The sequence below is a fragment of the Alligator mississippiensis genome, chromosome 11 (genome assembly GCF_030867095.1).
Source record: "Alligator mississippiensis isolate rAllMis1 chromosome 11, rAllMis1, whole genome shotgun sequence".
NCBI classification, from domain to species: Eukaryota; Metazoa; Chordata; order Crocodylia; family Alligatoridae; genus Alligator; species Alligator mississippiensis.
This window is the reverse complement of record NC_081834.1, coordinates 35,249,394-35,266,391: the sequence shown is the minus strand read 5'-3', so window position 1 is coordinate 35,266,391 and position 16,998 is coordinate 35,249,394. Positions and strand designations below refer to the sequence as shown.

At 41.9% G+C, this 16,998-nt stretch overlaps 1 protein-coding gene across 1 annotated transcript in view; it reads right to left on the bottom strand.

Annotated features, from left to right (window-relative positions):
• Positions 1–16,998, bottom strand: part of TRPM1 (transient receptor potential cation channel subfamily M member 1) — a gene marked incomplete at its 5' end in the record, with an annotated part of 87,857 nt that overhangs the window by 25,636 nt on the left and 45,223 nt on the right. The window contains 8 exons of the mRNA XM_059714911.1: positions 110–284; positions 2,089–2,340; positions 4,148–4,276; positions 9,322–9,453; positions 9,817–9,939; positions 12,375–12,603; positions 13,413–13,702; positions 16,000–16,029. Of these exons, the coding sequence (XP_059570894.1) occupies positions 110–284; positions 2,089–2,340; positions 4,148–4,276; positions 9,322–9,453; positions 9,817–9,939; positions 12,375–12,603; positions 13,413–13,702; positions 16,000–16,029 (1,360 nt within the window). The remainder of the gene's footprint in view (positions 1–109; positions 285–2,088; positions 2,341–4,147; positions 4,277–9,321; positions 9,454–9,816; positions 9,940–12,374; positions 12,604–13,412; positions 13,703–15,999; positions 16,030–16,998) is intronic.

Sequence of the window (16,998 nt, the reverse complement as noted above, 5' to 3'; positions counted from 1 at the left end):
AAGACAAAACACACTAATTCCAAATTAAAATGGACATCCTTGTTAATTTGGATCTGATCATCTGCCTCAGAAACAGGAAACAGAATCTTACTATGAATTCTACTCTTACGGTCTATCTGGTCTGCAAACACCTCTCCATAGATCATCCAGTAGGGCATATAGAAGATATTGCGGGCTAGTCTCCAAGAGGGCTCTTCATCTGGGTGCAAGATAGCTTGGCGGGCGACTCCAAAGCTCATGAGAACCACAAGCATGATGACCACAAAATATAGCATGTCAATCATCTGGACAGGGGAGCCAGACAGAGGTTCTTGTCAAAATCAACAGTTCCATGAAAAGACACGTGTGACCACGAAAGAATCATGAGGATAAAAATCCCCCCAAAATAATCATTTCCCAGATACTATTATACCATTATAAGTATTGCTCATGAATTGAAAAAATATACTATGCAGAAAAGGTGGTCCTGCAGGTCCCATTTAGACAGGTATGTTCTATGATTTAAAGAACTGCCGGTGGTACAAAATGTGCTTCTGTGTGAATGCTCTTATACATCAGTAACACTGTGCTGTTTTGCCAACACATTTTAAAGCTAGAAGGGGCTGTCACAGAAAATCACTAGTGTAAGGGACTCTCTTGCTAGAGAAGAGTTATTGGACACTTGTACATGTGATGAAAATTGGCTGTTTTTGCGGTTTAATTGCATCACGATGTACATATGAGGGTTTTTTTATTATTTAAATGAATTTGCTATGTTGAAAACTAAACTATATCTGCATGTAGTTTAGTTTGCAACATAGCTATTCGTAACATTGCAAACTTTGACAGGATCAGGCTCCTTGCCGCTTTTTTTCTTTTTTTTCCTCAGTGGAGTCTGCGCACACAAGCTACTGCCAGGCCTTGCAGCCCCTGAGCTTTGGGGGGGCCCAGACCTTCCCTCTGCACTGGCAGCACCCCCTGGGGCCACCCAGGCAGGGTGCTAGCTGTGCTGGTGCTGCCCCAGCTCGCAGGCTCAGGAAAGATTTGGATCTGGTGGGTGCTGCCTGAGAACTGCGGCAGCACCTGCGCAGCTAGCACCCTGTCTGGACAGCCCCAGGGGGTGCTGGCACCGTGGAGGGAAGGACCAGGCCCCCCCACAGCTCAGGGACTTCATGGCCCTGTGGCAGCTCACACAGCTAGGCTCCACTGAGAAAAAAAAAAAGCATTGAGGGGCCTCATCCTATTTTTTTTCCCATGGAGACTGCCCGCCTATCCTGTGGCCGTGGGTGAGCTGCTGGTGGGCCCTGAGCTTCAGGGGGCCCCAGACCTTCCCTCTACAGTGGTGGCGCCCCCCTCGGTAGTATCTGCTTGCTTGCTGCCCACCCAGGTGGCACCAGGGGGGCACCACCACAGCTGGGGAAATTTGGGTCCCTGAGTTGCCAGAACCCAGAGATGACAGCTGCTGGGACTGAGGGTCTCCTCAGTTGCAGCACTCCCAGGAGAGACCCTGCTACATGTGCAAATTAAAGCTCAGTAGCAACCAGCTATAACATTAGTACACATTTCTGAGGTCTAATTTTGAAGCTGGTTGTAGTTTCTTATGGCCTGATTGGTAATTTGCTCATGTAGCTGGTCCCAAGATAATTGTGCAGATAGTTTGTTAATTGTATGATACCTCTAGTGTGTAGAGGAGGCCAAAAATCTGGAAGCCCACTTTTCTGAAGGGGAAGACCCTAAAGAATTCTGAGTAGGTCAAATGTTTCACCCATGCTGAAATTAATGAAGCTCCTGGAGAGCTCAGAAATGCTGAATATTAAAATAATTTAAGATAAACATCCTCTTGAATTGAGCTGATACTTACTTAGAGTTCTGTTCCAAAGTACGTGTATCATATATTGTGTGTGTGTGTGTATGTGCACGTGTACAGAAATCCTGAATCAAGATTAAAAGCCCAATTCTACATGCTTTAATCTCAGACCCATTCAGGTGAGCAAGAGCTGCAGAATTGGTTTCTAAAACCGGGAACTGACTTAAACTTTCACAAATCTGTTTCTTAGGTAGCTTTAAAATGCAGTATTTAAAGCAGCCTCTTGCACCATAGCTACTAACCATCTTTCCAATCATCATGACATAGGGTCCCAGATACTTGTTCACACCAAAGATATCCAGTACTCTAATGTACCAAAAAATGATATCCACGCAGTAAATCACTCGTCCATAACCCATGTAAGGCTGATTCTGTAGGCGAAGAATTGCTCCAATTATAAATACTAAAATAGCCACCAGATCAGTGATATTCCAGTATTCCTGAAGCCAGACTTTCACTTTCTGGCTCAGCTTGCCTGGCTCTGACATCAAAATCTGAAAACAAAGCAAGAAAAAGGAAAATCTGTGAGGTACATTTTTAAAACAATGAACTCTCATTGGTTTTAACCAGTTTCAATGAAGCCATTCACATTGTGGGTGAGATTTGCCTCATTGGCAGACTCTGCTTTTTTGCAAATTCCATTTCATTTTTATTATTATTTTGGCCCAATTTAAGCAGAAATAAAACACACAATTAATTCACCTTATTAACTTTGTTTACAACCAAATCAGAATTACACAGGAAGTTTAGAGTGGGAAGGAGGAGGAAGGAAGATGGTAGATTGGAGAGAAAATAGGTGGGCATAAATGACAGTGTAATAAGTGGATACTGTGATGGACTTCTGGTGCTGGGCTCTATATCTAGAAGGGCATAAAGAATTAATAAATAATTAAATACTACTACTGTTTTACATCTGTAACAACTCTTTGCCACCAATGTCTCCAAGCAAGAACTGCACTGATTATAACATAACACAGGGGAGGGCAAAATATGGCCCACCAGGCCACTCTATCTGACCCATTGGGACCCTTGAAAAAATTAGTAAATTAATATTTATTTGCTCCTGGCTGCCTGTCCAAGCTGACAGGAGCCAGGGGCAGTAGGACCTAGGGGGAGCCCTCAGTAGAACTGAGCAGCCCAGTCCCGCCCACCTCCAGCCATTTCACTCTCTTCCTGCCCCCGCCCTGCTCCAGCACCACATGGCTGTATTGCCGGACCGAGGAGTACAAGGCCACGCTGATACGTGTGTGTGTGCAGGCAGGGGCAGTGTGTGTGTGTGCAGGCAGGGGCAGTATGTGTGTGTGTGTGTGTGTGTTTACAGGGTGAGTCCGACATGCACACCCCACCATACACATGCACCCCCCCTTGCACTGCCATACATGCAGGCTTCCACACCCACATCCCTTCATACATCCCAGCCACCCTCTCCCAACACCCATTCCCCCACAAACCTCATACCCACCCACACACACCTATATGCACCTCCCACGATATACAAGAATAAGACTTCATTTAAGCTATTGTGCAATCACCTCTGCGAACACTACACAAACACATGTAAATCAGAAGAAAAATATTTTTTGAAATCAAATTAATGAATGCAGTAGATGTTTGCCTTTTAGAATATAATTTGGTATTTTGTTGGTTACAAGATGGCAAAACCCCTTGCTGACAGGAGTACTTCCGGGGCCAAGGGGAGTGACTTCAAGTGGTAAAGGTCAGGGGTTAGGAGGCGGGACTTCCAGTCACAAGATGGTGACCAGGGGGCAGGGCACCTGTCAAGGGGCAGGGCTACCCTTGTGGCCCTTGACAGCCTGCCAAAACTCAGTAAGCAGCCCTCTGCCTGAAATAATTGCCTGCCCTGACATAACAGAACAATGAATCATACAGAGACTTTATATGTATGGATCCTAGGATTCTCCCCACCCCCTTCCTTCCCCACTCTTCAAATTGATGCAATGGAGAGGCAGTGGAGCCATAAAACTGCAAAACTGACCTCTTGGAGTTTTTGATTGATTTTTTTGCCTTGGCAAAAGACAGTTTTAAGAGCTGGAGAGTGGAAAATATATGAGTCCTCCTCCTCCCTGCCCCCATGTGGATTAGGGGATCTGCAGGATAGGAATCATAAAAAAAAATCATAAAAAACTAGGACTAGAAGGGACCTCAAGAGGCCATTTAATCTGACCCCTGAGCTTCTGTCTCATGCAAGGCTCCTCCTCTCTTTGAACATCTTTTTGAGTCTCCTTCTCCAATTTTTATAGCTCCTTCCCAGAATGACCTAAAACAGTTCTTTCGAATTACCTCTCTTATCTTCTCCAAAGCCAAAGTGACAATATAGGAGATGACAATCCATTCCTGGAGTGAAGGCCAGCGCTCCATCCGAACCAAGATTATATAATTGAAAAGCATTAAGTAACCCAGGTATGAGATCTGCAAAAAAGAAATCCTTCAAGACTCTAGATGTTAATGTGTGGGCACCTATACACAGAGTATCTGCACCACTGATGCCTGCTTAGGCATTCAACTGCATGAGACCCTCACAAGTTTTGTATACAAAGTCATTTCCAACTAGTTTCCCACATAATACAGCAAATGTAGAAGTTTAAGTTGGCAGGCTTCTAACTAAATATTTTGAATTGAATTGAATTTATATGGGTGTCTGCTAATTTGGGGTGTCCAACTTGCAATGCGTGGGACCTGAGTTTCCTAAGTTGCTGAGTGCCCACACTCCTGACAGAAGTTAACAGGGGCTGTGGATGCTCAGCATCTCTGAGAAATTAGACTGTCTCAAGTTTAGTATTCAAAATGAATGGAATCGTCTGAACATTTTGACCTTCATTATGGACCCCCGTTGGAAAGGAACCACCTGGCATTTGCAAGCTATGTTGCTGAGAAGACCAAGGGGAGATATCAATTTTATTTTTGTATATACCTCTGTTTACCTTCCTGATATTCCTCTTCCTGAATGCCTGAAGTAAATCAAAAGAGGCTACTGGGGGAAGCAAACAGGAAATGAAATGATGATAGAAGTAAGGTATCACCAGGTAAGATAACAAGAGTCCTTGAAGAACAGTCAGCAAGGTATGGACTAAAACAGCTGGCCTACCAGCTTGCCTTAGCCTGCTGAAAGTTATTCTTTTAAAGCCAAATCATAAGATCAAACAAACACTAAATTTTTAAAACTCTTGTTTCGAGGATGAGGGGCAGGGATATATGGAGGAAGTAACAGTTTGGGGAAAGGGCACGCTAACAGGAAATATAGTGGCCGCATCTGTGAGCATGGATGTTTGGTTCCCTGGAGACAACTAGTAGTGGGACACCTTGTGCCATTGCTACTTGTCCCCAGGGAACGCCTGTGTCACATGCCCTCTGGCACGCAGCAAGTTACCCCAGGTGGGGTAGGGGAGGCTGGGGCCAGCACTGGGCTGGCTCAAGCAGCTTTACTTGGGGTCCTGGGGGCCTCCTGGGGCTGCAGCAGTGGTGAACCTGTCACTTGAAGCCTGGCCTGCAGCCAGAGTGTGGCTCTGGCTGGCCAGGCTCTGGTTTTGACAGGTGCATGCTGCCCCTGCATATGCTGCTCCACTTTTTTTTTTTTTTTGCACAGGTTTTTTTAACCCCTGGATATCCAGTGGTCAAAAAGCCCCCTCATGTTGCTTCCTTGCAGCACAGAAAACAGCTGAATGTGCAGTATGTGGCACTGCAGACGTGCAACACCACATACCACCACGCTTGTCTGGACATGGGCAAGGAGTCTATGGATGCTAAGTCAAGTTTCCTAAAACTTCCCAGGAAAAAATGCAACTTAGGTAAGGCCACACTCATTTAGATACTGTTTTAATCCCAGCAGGCCTTCCTGGTTTATCTGTGTACCTTGTGTAAATTAACAAAACATTTGAAGCTCTTTTGGAATCACTTTAATCAACCCCTCAGCCTCCCAGATGCACGTTTCTTACAAGTGCCTACTTCCATTGGGCAAAAGGGGGCTGTTATCCTAGGCTTCTGCCTAAGCATTGTAAATCCAGGGGGGTTGCTCCCTCTGCCTATTACTATAGAGGCACACCTGAGAGGTTTGGCCAGGGGTAAAAGTGCTGCTTGCCCTGTTACACTGTACTTTTGAAAATGTACAGCCCTTCAAAAAATGTCAAGGATGTATTTTTATATTTTTATTTTAAATTATTGGAAGGCTCAAATACCTCTTTACCTTTACTAAATACCAAAATATTATCAAAGAAATCAGAGATATTGAGTAAGATGGAAGCATAATTATACTGACAGAGATATCTTGTGTTTTTTCGGGGAACTAAGACTGTGCGCCCATGTACTCTTATACTATGATGCTTGGAGCAGTATGAATTCATAAACAGATGTATAAGCCAAAGTGCATATTGTTTATAACGGTTCCTTAAGGCATATTTCAAACTGTGTTCCATTTAAAAAAATAACATTAATATTCAATGGGCTTCATTAGCTTGAAACATTGCTGTACAGCTGTGGCTGCTTTGCAAGAAAGGCTATGGAAACAAATCTGGCAGGGTTGCTTGAGGCAGCTGCAGTTTGGATGGTCTTCTGGAAATGCCAGCATTTCAATTGTCCTCTTTTCCCTGACTGGGTTTAAGTCCTGAAGGCCAAGACTTAGCTGGGATGGAGTTTTTTCTTCTCTGAAAGGGAGAGCAGTGCACCTGCAGGGCACGTTGGCTCAGGCTACTCGGCTCAGGCAGCTGGAGTGATGAATTTGAGATCTACTTATAAGAGCCTCACCCAAAGCTTGCTGAAGTCATTAAAAAAGCTCCTATTCATTCTGATAGGCTTTGTGGCTTTTAATTCAATTAAATGTATTTTTAAAAAACCTCAGGTAAACTATATTGAGTATTTTTCTTCAAAATGAAATTGGAATTTTGTTTTTAAATCAGCATAACAACATGAATGTAACTATATAAGTTTCAACTATAAGTTTCATTTGGAAGAACTGGATGCCTTTAAATCGGCAGGCCCGGATGGGCTCCATCCGAGGGTGCTGAAGGCACTGGCCAACATCACTGGCCGACATCATTGCAGAGCCACTGGCAGGAATATTCGAACGCTCGTGGCACAAGGGCCAAGTCCCAGAGGACTGGAAAAGGGCTAATGTGGTCCCCATTTTCAAAAAGGGGAGGAAGGAGGACCCGGGCAACTATAGGCCAGTCAGTCTCACCTCCATCCTTGGTAAAGTCTTTGAAAAAATTATCAAGGCTCACATTTGTGAGAGCCCGGCAGGACAAATTATGCTGAGGGGAAACCAGCACGGGTTTGTGGCGGGCAGATCGTGCCTGACCAATCTAGTCTCTTTCTATGACCAGGTTACGAAACGCCTGGACACAGGAGGAGGGGTGGATGTCGTATACTTAGACTTCAGGAAGGCCTTCGATACGGTATCCCACCCCATACTGGTGAACAAGCTAAGAGGCTGTGATGTGGATGACTGCACAGTCCGGTGGTTGGCGAATTGGCTGGAGGGTCGCAGCCAAAGAGTCGTGGTGGATGGGTCGGTCTCGACCTGGAAGGGTGTGGGCAGTGGGGTCCCACAGGGCTCGGTCCTTGGACCGATGCTCTTTAATGTCTTCATCAGCGACTTGGACGAGGGAGTCAAATGTACTCTGTCCAAGTTTGCAGATGACACAAAGCTATGGGGAGAAATGGACACGCTGGAGGGCAGGGAACAGCTGCAGGCAGACCTGGATAGGTTGTTCAAGTGGGCAGAAAACAACAGGATGCAGTTCAACAAGGAGAAATGCAAAGTGCTGCACCTAGGGAGGAAAAATGTCCAGCACACCTACAGCCTAGGGAATGACCTGCTGGGTGGCACAGAGGTGGAAAGGGATCTCGGAGTCCTAGTGGACTCCAAGATGAACATGAGCCGGCAGTGTGACGAAGCCATCAGAAAAGCCAATGGCACTTTATCGTGCATCAGCAGATGCATGACGAATAGGTCCAGGGAGGTGATATTTCCCCTCTATAGGGCGCTGGTCAGACCGCAGTTGGAGTACTGCGTGCAATTCTGGGCGCCGCACTTCAATAAGGATGCGGATAACCTGGAGAGGGTCCAGAGAAGGGCAACTCGTATGGTCAAGGGCCTGCAGACCAAGCCCTACGAGGAGAGACTAGAGAAACTGGACCTTTTCAGCCTCCGCAAGAGAAGGCTGAGAGGCGACCTTGTGGCTGCCTATAAGTTCATCACGGGGGCACAGAAGGGAATTGGTGAGTATTTATTCACCAAGGCGCCCCCGGGGGTTACAAGAAACAATGGCCACAAGCTAGCAGAGAGCAGATTTAGATTGGACATTAGGAAGAACTTCTTCACAGTTCGAGTGGCCAAGGTCTGGAACGGGCTCCCAAGGGAGGTGGCGCTCTCCCCTACCCTGGGGGTCTTCAAGAGGAGGTTAGATGAGTATCTAGCTGGGGTCATCTAGACCCAGCACTCTTTCCTGCTTATGCAGGGGGTCGGACTCGATGATGTACTGAGGTCCCTTCCGACCCTAACATCTATGAATCTATGAATCTATGAATCTATTTTGGCTTTTAATACAGTACAACCTGAAACATGAGAACTAATATTTGTTAATTTTCATTTCCTACTTTTAAAAGAACTTTACATTCTTTATGCTGGCTACGTGGGAATTTTGTCAGTAACACACACACTTCCTTTGTTTCATTACAGAAAATCTGACATCAGACTTACTTTTCTTGATATGCAGTTCTGTGGCTACTATAGAATGATAAATGACTTTAGTATTGTTGCTGTTAATTTCAATTTTGTTTACAGCAAGTACAGAGAAAAAGTTAGCAGCGTATGTAGATAATTTTGTGGTGATCTGCATATAAGTCTGGCTTGTGTATGCATGAGTATAAATACTATACAAGGAAACAGAAAGCACATATATTAATGTGACCTCAGCTTTAATCATGTTATGAAACAGAATTAGGATACATACTCTACTACAAATTGTAAGCCACTTTGTCTTAGGTCAAACTGATTCTTGCCAGATTTGCCTTTTGAGATGCACAAGACTCGAATGTGGATCTCACTGCAGTTTTTCTGAAGTCGCTGGATGTATATCAATATATAATCACTGAAAGCAAGGGAAGAAACAGAGCCCAGAGCCCTTGAGAAATGAACAAAAGCATTTACCAATGGGCTGGGATCAAGAAAGACTAGTGTGTGGAGTTCTGTGGAATCTGTATTGGTTTCACCTTCTGACTAAACACATAAGGAGTGTCACCTGCTATTTAATGCTGCACTTTCTTTAAGGTGATATTCTTCAGGAACTTTTCATACAATGCAGTAGTGTGTGCACTGTATCTTTCTATATCTGCATGTACTTATTTCTCTACTGATTAGATCACTCATGCACAAACTGTGGTTGGAAATTTCTTGAAAGTCAGCAGTATTTTTCCTGGTTTTATATTTGAATGTAACAAGAGCCAAGATGCATACTCACCGTGTAAAACCAGAACTTAACAATAGGTGCATTATAGAATTCATAGATCTTTTTTCCAATTGGAAGGCTTTTTTGCTTTTTGCTTCCATTCTCTTCATCTCCCTTTCGGGAGCCTGTGTCAGCATTTGCATCCTGGAAAACAGAAGCTGGCATCTTGTCATCACCTATAGGAGTAGCTTACAGCTACAATTCCCAATTCATTGGAAGATACAAGATCCTTCCTTCTGAATAACATGATTTATTTTCTATCTAGTTCCACCGCATTTTCAAAAAATACTAAGCTAAGTTCTGAACTGGTGTATTGCTCCACTGACCTCTGTATAGATATACTGACTTGCATAGGCAGATAATTTGTCTCACAAACCCTTAAAACTGATACACAGTGATTTGGATCCTACATTGGCAAGTGTTACAAAAATACGCAGATTTCCATTTGAGTGGTTAATAGCATAATATTAATAACATTTCGAAATTCCAATAAGGTACAATACTCACCACATTCTCCTCCTCCTTTTCTTTGTTGTCTTCATTTTCTCTTGATGTCTGATAAGAAAAGTCATCATAGCTGCGAAACTCTAGAAACAGGATGGTGGGTGGGAAGAGAATTCCCATTATCACCTGTGCAAGAAGAGAGATGTCAAATCCATGCATAAATTACATCAGATCTTGAGATATTTTTAATGAGATTATTTTTTGTGTAACAGTAACTCTCTGTAGAATGTTTAAGATGCTTATCCATACAAAAAGGAGTTGATTCACAAAGCAGAATCAATATACACAGCAGCCTGAATAGATGCTGCTCTGGAAGTTTTACCATTTCTGTAGATACAATGCAGTGAGATGTATCTAGAGGTAAAAATGCTGCAAGAATGGGAATTTAACTGAATTCTGTGAACAACTCAGTGGTGGGAGGGTGAGGGGGAAAGCTTTCCAAAGTATAGCCATTACAGTCTCATGTAAAATGGAGAATTATCAGAAGAGCTTTAAAAGTATGGGAGCTTGGCTAAGAGCTAATGGGAGGGCATTCTAAGAGTATGAAAGCACCTAAACCAGTAGGAGGCACCTAAACCAGAGGTGGAGATGCTGCTAAAAAGAACAGTGAAGGAATGTAATGAAAATAAGAAAGGAGGGACATGCAAGTAAAGAGGAGAGAACTAGAAGGTCAGGAGAAGGCTGTACTCTATGAGAAAAAGGGAAGAAAGCCAGTAATAGGATTTTAAGAGGGGCAGGGTGGGAAGGATCAGCCATAAGACTGAGCAGATTTCAGTGGGAAAAATGTAGGAAAGTGAAAAAGAGATAATGAAGAGTGCTCAAGGACAGAGAGGATGAACAAGGTTTGTGGTGGGAGAAACAGGAAATAATAGCTGGATTTTGAAAAAGATATGGCTGGAAATGTGACCAGCTTATCGCTTACGTATGGAAGGCAGTTATTACACTATATGACAAACAATGAACTAAACTCAGGGCCCAGAAATACATGAATTTAGAACAGTATTTCCCAACCAGTGTGCCGCGGCACACTAAGGCAAGCTGGTCCTCTGCCATACTTGCTATTCTTCTTGCACATTGGGATTGTTTGTTCCTGCAATCTCAGCACAGCCAGCTCTCATGGACTCCTCTCCCCCTCAGACTGGTTCCCCAGGGGATCCTGCCCATGAGTTCCCTGAGCAAGTCATTGTCAAAGTATGCCTTTCTGAAGTTCAGGGTCCTTACTCTGCTGCTCTCAATCCTTCCTTTCCTCAGGATCCTGAACTCAATCATCTTGTGGTTGCTGCTGCCCAGGTGGCCATCTACTAGTGCATTCCCCACCAATCCCATTTGTGAGTAGTAGGTCAAGAAGAGCATGGTCCGTAGTTGGCCAGTCTGGCACTTGCACCAGGAAGTTGTCCCCAACACTCTTCAAAAACTTCCTGGATAGCCCACACACTGCTGCATTGCCCTCCCAGCAGATGTCAGGGTGATTCAAGTCCACCACAAGAACCAGCACCTGTGAATGGGAAACTTTCACTAGCTGTTCTGAAGAAAACCTCATCTACCACTTTCCCTGGTCTGGTGGCCTACAGCAGACTCCCACCATGACCTCACCCTTGCTGCTGTCTCCTCTGGCCTTAACTCAGAGACTTTCCACAGGCCAATCTCCAGTTTCATACTGGAGCTCTGAGTAATCATATTGCTCTTTTACTTAAAGTGCAACTCCTCCTCGTCTCCCCTGTGTCTCCTTCCTGAACAGTTTGTACCCGTCCATGACAGTGCTCCAGTCATGTGAGCTATCCCACCAAGTCTCTGTTAATCCAATCACGTCATAATTCACTGACTTTGCAAGGACTTCCAATTCTTTCTGCTTTTTTCCTAGGCTCTGTGCATTCATGTGCAGGCACCTGCGGTAACTAGGTGATTGCCCTGATTTCTGAGGAAGTATAAGAGCACCTCTCCTGTTGCTCCTTCCTACTTGCTCTTCCTCCAGGTTACAAATACCTCTAAACCCCTCCAGATGCTGTCTCTTTTGAAATTATTAATGTCTAGCAAATTATTCCCTTCTTGAAATGACCCTCAAATAATAATTCTTCTAATCCCCATTCAAGGGGTGTCAGAGAAGTCAACTGTACAATGATTCAAACCCCCAAAGCACAAAGAGAGGAAAACACATCTCTCTCTTCCATTATTCTATATTATACAAACTATATCCTCCTCCCACCCTCCTCATGATAGTACTTGGAGCACCAGTAGTCCATTAAGCAATGTTAACAACATGTTACATGCAACTCATTCTCTCTCTTACTCTTCATTATATTGTGTCTCTAAGCAGTAGAGAATTTAAGAATGATAAATGTTCTTTTAACCTGTTATGCAATAAATTAATCTTCATGGCAGAGGTGTATAATTGCATTAAACCGCTTTTGTTGTTATCACATGGCGCATCATCAGATTTAAAACATATATTGAAGTACCTTATTTATATAACAATTCAACTTGCTAGGTATAAGTGCACTGTAAGTGACACACTATTATGGGCTTCATTTGTACTTTCAGCAGCATTTGTGTAGAGAAAATACCTTAAGGCCTGGGTTTTTCCGCATGCGTAGCCGCCCCATCCACATATCTGTTAACAGCATCTGGCTGCAAGTATGAGCAATAAAGTCCCTGTGCTTAGCTGCTACAGCAAGTTTTAGACAGGTAGAGTTACTCCAGTTTTTCAGTTCATAGGTCAGTAATTTCATGGCAATTTGTTCATCATGTTTGTAGGACTGATCTAACAACTCAACTGCCAGTTGGCCAAAGTCTCTGGAAAAATGAAGATAGGCAAAGAGAATTTGATTAACTTGAATTTAGAAATTTAGTATTGCCTTAAATTGTAAAATGTTGGGTAAAGACTATGTCTTTCTACATGTTTGTGCAACATACACCAGCATTGGGCCTCAGTCTTGATTTGTGGTAATATTTAAAAACTTTATAAAGATACAGAATAAGATATATAAGTGCATAGCTATTGCTTTGAAATAAAATTGTAAAGTATTTTTGATCTTTTGATTAAAGGCATTATAGATGTTGTGTCAGTTTTTGTCAACTTCTAACATCAAAAGGGCAGTTATAATAATGCTATATTTCCTTTTACATTTCTTTTTTTAAAATAAAAAAAATCATCATTATTAAAAAGGCAATAAGGGGAGAACCTAATAAAAAGGAAGAATAATATAATTTTCATCCCCCTAGGACATTTTTTTCAAACATGGCAACTTCTTCCACGAATCTTTTGAGACTGTACACAATAATAATACTTTAAAATCTTTAAACCCTCTCCAGTTCAGGTACATCCTTAAAATAACATTGTGAGGTAAGCTAGTTTTGTTTTATAAAGAAGGCAACTGAGACAGACAGATTCAGTCAATTTTCTAAAGAAGCAGAGGGAGTATGAACTGTAAACAGTGTTCAGAACCCAAAATCAAAATTTTTGTTAGGTTATTAAATATTAAATAGCCTTGAAATCAACCTGTAGGTCACCATTTAAAATATTATTTGCAATTACTCAAAGAAATACCTTTGGAGCAGTCCCCCACACAAATTAAGCATATACAATGCTCCAGTTTACTAACTTGGAGTTATTGTCCAGATCTTGAGAGATATCATCCACCAGCTCACTCTCTGAAGACTCATGGGCCATGGATTTGTACAGTTTGCATGCAACCAATGCCTTGGCCATGGTTTCCTCTCCTCGCTGCCAAAGGAAGAGTGCCATCTTTTGCCGTTTCATCAGCACTGCCCATATCATTAGCTCATGGAAAGGGTACTGAAAGCGGCTGACTTCTGGGTCATCCACATCAATATCTATCTCTTCCTCCTTTTTCTTCTTTTTCTTCTTCCCTTTGGATGGAGGTTCATCATCCTAAGGGAAAGCAAAAAAAAAAAAAATGTTGCCACTGACTTTTAAAAAGTTATTGTGACATTTATCATATACTCCAGAACAAGTGTTGAGTGACTACTAGCGTCTCTTCTCCACATTTTATTTTCCAGAGAAAAATGTGAATATCCCATTCAGAAAAGGTCTGCAGACCTTCATCATATTCCGTCATTGGTTTTCTGATTTGTTCCTGTTATTTACTACAAGGAATTCTGGTAACAACCTAATAAAAATAGCTTATTAACAGGTCATGCACTAGCATGCCTGAGTTCACATATTATAGGCTGAATGATTACTGGCATGCTTAATTACAAGTCACCAGTGTTTGAGCAATACAAAGCTTCATATACTGAAATTATCTCTGCATAGAACAGCTACATTAAAAGTGGAAAGTATGTTACAGCCCTGGTTGCTTTGCAAGGAGTTGAAAGAAACCAGGATGTTTATTCCATTACATTGTCAATGGAGCTTCACTGAACATGAGTTCCACTCTAATTTCAGATTTGATGTGTCTGCATCTATTCCTAAAGAACAAGGCTCCTAATCTTACAAGCATCAAAGCAAATTTTAAACTGACATGCAGATGGAGAGGGGTAAACAGAAACAAAAGAAGTCAGGTAGACAGAGTCCTTAAGAACATTTAAGATACTAAAGGGAATGTTCACCTTTGAATAAGCAATGTCCTCTTATGTATGCAGTACAAACTGAAGGTATAACTATCCCATTTCTTAAAGGGATAAGGAGGATAGGCCATTACTACAGGAACCAACATGGAAGTAATTGAAAGGAGGTATTGACAATGAAGCAGGATCCTAAAGGGAGAAAAGGCATGATTGGGAAAATTAGGGTTTAAGCTACGTAGGAAATAACATTTCATACAGTATATAGAGAGAAATCTTTTGGAGAAATCTTATAGAGATAGATCTTTTGATCATTTTTAGGGCTTGAGTCCCATTTCAAGGATGATGAGCAAAGGCAATAACCACCTTATAAAATCAGTTCTTGTGCACATAGGAATGTCCAGTTTAATTAGTTTTGGTGGGGATATGAGGCCACACAATGCTATATTTATATTAAGCATTTGAATCCATGTTTTCTGAGTAGGATTATCTCTTCACCAGTAAGTTTTGGAATTGAAAGGAGAATTAGCTAGCTATTCCTTTTACAGAAATTCCAGAGGTCATTAATAATATTGGAAGAGATAGTTGCCACTTATATACTACATATACAGAAGTTTCTATCTTTTTCATTTATCAGTATCTAACTAGAAAGTTTTATGGTATGCATCAGAAATATTGGCTCTGCTTTCAGATCAGACAATGAGCTTTCTCAAGGGTTGATGGCATCAGCATTAGGGTTCTGGTTTGGGCACCTGGGAGAGGGCGTTCCCCACTCTAAAACTTCCCCAAAGTTCTTGGGAATGGGGGCTGGGGTCAGACTTGCAGCTGTAGCTCAGGGCCATCTCATCTCATATTTACTAACTGCAGAGCTGATGTGCTTTGAAATAATCAATTTTATTTTACAATAGAAGGGAATTAAACCGTTAACACTACACACATTTTATATTCTTCATTCTAGTCAAATATTATCCTTCATGGATCAAGGGAGATATTAAAATAAATGGGGCAAAGGTATCCCCAATCCCAACAATTTTTGCCTGCTGCCATGCCAAACAGGGATCCATCCCAATTGTGCCATTATTTTAATGGGAATCTTGCAACTCAAATGTAATTTGCAAGGTTCCCATTAGGGTTCCCAAAGGAGTTTACTAGGGAGTTTAACACTGTAACCCTCCTGCCCCAGACCAGTCTGGCACACTGACTGCCATGCCTTGTAGCTTCCCATGAGGGTTGTGGGACAAAACCAAAACAGCAAACATGCTGGGTCTCCTTAACGTGCCAGGCAAAAAGCTAGTTAAGTTCCTAGCAGGGAGCTCCCTTGCAACCTGTGTGCCCAGCACCCCACTGTTGGCTTTGGGTCCAAGACTTAACCTCAGATTTAACCTCAAATTACAGTCCTCTCTCTCTTCTCTGTCATTTTTGTGTTCCCATCCCAAATGATCAACTCTATCCCAGATATCAGCATGGACTGTATTATTACATAATGCTGCACTAAGCAGCCCTTGAGTTATTAAATATAAGTATATTGATGGTGCATAATTAGAGAAAGTTTGTAAAACAGATATCATCAAGAAACAACATACTTTGAACCAGCATAAAACTGAGAAGTCCAAGAATGAGGTAGAAAGGTGTTTTTCTAGTTCTATTCTAAATCCAACTTACCTCCATTCCTAAAAGTTTAAGAGCTTTTGGCTGCATATTAAAAATAGAAAAGAAAATCTAGTTAGATGGGAGGGAATGCAGAGACATAAGTATCAAAGAAAATGATTATTTTCATTTACATATATAGGCTAATAATTGTAACTATGTATTTAGAAAAATAGTTGTTTTGCATCATGAAGCTAAAACACCCTCCCCCCCTTTGACTCAGATACAAAAAGATCCATTCTAAAGTTTAAGAACAATTTGATGCACCGATGAGAAATAAACCTATCATATGACCACAAAGATAATTTCAAATATCAAGTTTCAGATTTCACAACATTATCAAGGGTGAAACTACCCACAGAAAATAATGAAGATTAAATCTGATCTCAAATATATTACTGCAGTTTTTAATGTAAGAAATTATGTTTTGTTCTACTAAATGGTTTTTGTTTTTTTAACCAAATATTTCAACAAAGGACTCTTCTTTCTCTTCGATTCAATTCTTGAACAATGCTATGTCCTGTCAAGGGAAAGATTCATTGGCTGAAATTATTGCTTTCATGTAATTAGATGAAAGAGATATATTTGACTTTCAAATCTAGAGGCCCTAAAATAAATTCAGGTGGATCCATCATCCAGTTGATTCATCCATCCTGTTACTTATAGCAGCAAGCCTTAAGGTCAATCATAGTTGCAGGCCAGAGCCTGTCATAATCAATAAATGATATGCTTATTAGCATAGGTGAAAGAGGTTTTACTGGGATAGGACTTACATAAGTTCTTTTCAGGACTGTTGATAAATGTTTATATAGTTCTTTTTCTCTTAAGGTGTCTCCTTTGTCTTTCTGGCTTGAACCCACGCACTCTTACAATTACTTGATCATTAGCTTGAGGTTTTTCCTTCTGCTTTTTCAGTGCAACTTTCCAGTAGCGTTGCTGGGGTGGGGAACAGGGAGCATGAAAAAAGCAGCTGGGTATGGAGTTGAGGGGTGCAAAAACAGCAGCTGCTGCATT